The sequence below is a fragment of the Notothenia coriiceps genome, unplaced genomic scaffold (genome assembly GCF_000735185.1).
Source record: "Notothenia coriiceps isolate Sejong01 unplaced genomic scaffold, NC01 NC01_scaffold00036539, whole genome shotgun sequence".
Classification (NCBI taxonomy): domain Eukaryota; kingdom Metazoa; phylum Chordata; class Actinopteri; order Perciformes; family Nototheniidae; genus Notothenia; species Notothenia coriiceps.
Genome location: NW_011369240.1, coordinates 1 through 2648, shown reverse-complemented (window position 1 = coordinate 2648; position 2648 = coordinate 1). Strand labels below are relative to the sequence as shown.

General features: G+C 44.4%; 1 protein-coding gene across 1 annotated transcript; it reads left to right on the top strand.

Moving 5' to 3' along the window:
* Nucleotides 1-804: 804 nt before the first annotated feature.
* Nucleotides 805-2192, top strand: LOC104964008 (ubiquitin carboxyl-terminal hydrolase 34-like; the record flags this gene model as incomplete). Its single annotated transcript, XM_010792708.1, has 5 exons — nucleotides 805-891; nucleotides 1230-1430; nucleotides 1512-1594; nucleotides 1709-1749; nucleotides 1927-2192. Coding segments are annotated over 5 exons (642 nt in total), but the record flags the coding sequence as incomplete, so codon positions are not given.
* Nucleotides 2193-2648: the final 456 nt, after the last annotated feature.

The window sequence follows — 2648 nt, the reverse complement described above, 5'->3', positions numbered from 1 at the left end:
ATTGTTCAATTTTCCAAACTCACATTGGTTTCTCATCCAGCATCTCTGTATAGTATGTGTATTCACTCTCTGTCCTAAACGGCTTGTTGGAGCTCCTGTGAGCCCAGTGGCCGTCTGCGAGACAGCGAAACCTAGCCCGAAACACACACACCCGTAGCTTAGCTGGGAGTTTGTGTGTGTGCTCAGGCTGAGTTCAGCGGTGTCTCGCTGTCTCGCCGACCCCACACCAGTGAGCCAGCTCACACTGTCCCGCTCCTCGCAGCAGCGAGCCTCGCAACGTCCCGCCGAGTGTGTGTGTGTGAGGAAGTCCACGGATTGGTCCAAACGTAACGGCTCTGCAGATTGGTCCATTTGAACCAATCTGCAGAGCCGTTAAGTTACGTCACTATACCTGAAATACGTCACTATACCCAAGAAGTAAACAATGGAAAAAGAGAAATGTCCAACGAGGCGTTCTGGGGCAGCATAGACAGGTATTCTCTGTGTTAGAGTTTTACTCCCTACAGGGTGTACTTTGAGGGTTTGTGACTCTGCAGACCGTTTACATGCAGAAAAACCTTCATAACACACAAGGGGACGGGTAATAACCAGAAAAACATGACATGGGACCTTTTTTAAGATTTAGTTTTTAAGTAAAGATGCAAATATAACCACAATAAACAACATGATGGATCTCTTGTGGTTTTATCTGCAAACCAGATCTACCTGTGGATCAGTCAAAACAAATCTGCTCATGTAGAATATAAAAAACATACATTAGAAACAGTTATTGTTGGATTGAATACGTGTCTTTCTGTCCTCCAGTTTGTCTCCTCTGGAGGTCTGCAGCTTCTCCTGGAGATCTTCAACTCGGGCATCCTGGAGCCCAAAGACCAGGAGTCCTGGACTGTGGTGAGAGACAACACCTGCCTTTAGAGTCTACTTTAAACGTCCTGGGCATTCATGGAATATGTTCTTTGATGTGTGTCTTATTAACAAAGCTGCATGTTGTAAAGCCTCACAGCTGCTTGGGGGATCTTCATGAGTTCATGACAACCCAAACTAAATAAACAATGCAGTTGGGAGTCACATTCTCATCTGACCATTTGTCAGAACAGTTCCTCTTACTCAATCAGTCAGTATTCCTTGTCGCTGGTTTGAATCTTAAACATTGACCATTTCTCTTCATATTGTGTTTCCTGCAATGAGTGTGTGTTTTGAATCTCTCTCTCTCTCCCTCTCCTCCTCAGTGGCTGCTCGACTGCCTCGCCTGCCTGCAGAAGCTGATCTGTCAGTTTGCCGTGGACCCAGCTGACCTGGACCTGGCGTACCACGACGTCTTCTCCTGGTCCGGCCTCGCAGACAGTCAGCGCAAACGAGCGTGGCCGGGGAAATCACGCAAATCCACCGTGGAGCACGGGAAGGGTCTGCACATCCCTCGACTCACTGAGGTAAATGTTCCACTAGATAGAACAAACTAAAAAGCTGAAAGTGATTTATTCTGGGATTGAACGATCTTTGGTGGTTTGCAGGTGTTCCTCAGCCTGGTTCAGGGTACTAACCTCATCCAACGCTTGATCAACGTGGCCTACACCTACGACAACCTCGCACACAGGTGAGCACTACACATGTTCTTCTGGTACTTAATATACTTTTAGATATTTCAATACTTTTTAAAATACTAAATATATATCAAGTATAATTTGCATGTGGTCTTTTTGTTCAACAGAGTTCTTAAGGCTCAGTCCGACCACAGGTCTCGTCATGAAGGTGAGAACTGATTACAAATGATACCCATTAGCATTTGGCGTTCAATTTATTAACACGCTGACACAATTCTGAAAGCTAGAAGGAAAGAGAAACCTCAACATCTCTCAACTCAAATAAGAAAACCCATCTGAGTTTAGTGTGACAGTGATACGACTGATGTTTCTTTCTCCTCCCCAGTGACCCACTACTCCATGTGGCTGCTGGTCAGCTGGGCCCACTGCTCGTCCACGGTGAAGTCCAGTCTGGCCGACAGCGACCATCTTCACGACTGGCTGAAGAAACTCACGCTGCTGGTGCCCGAGGTGAGACTGGAAACAGCTTTCAAAGACATAAAACTAACTCATGCACGAACAGTTCATTTATGTGATCTTATCAGAAACAGGTTTATCACCAGGCAGGTACGATGAATTTAACTTGATGTCGTGGTGCATACATAAAAGTAAAACAACAATTAAAAACAGTTTGCAGAAAACTATAAACTTTCAGCTGCTCGCCTCCCAGACTCTGGAACTCCCTGCCACTACACATCCGACAGTCTGATTCCATAACAAAACTCAAAACCCACCTGTTCAAACTGGCATTTTCTTTATAAACGGTACCCTGTGTCCTTCTGTGTCCTTCTGTGTCCTTCTGTAGTCCATTTCCTGTTGTTTGTCTTGTCTTACCCCGGCTGATACTTCACTAAATCCACTGTTTTAATTGTTCCCTATATTGCCCCTATGCCCTGTAAGGTGTCCTTGGGTGTTATGAAAGGCGCCCCCCAAAATAAATGTATTATTATTATTAAAAAATATAGCAGTATTTACATTGAAGTAGAATGGAATAAAATATGTGCATTAATAAAAAAACACGTTAAAGTTACATGAATTTGAAAACTCTTTAAGCAATACACAAATAGC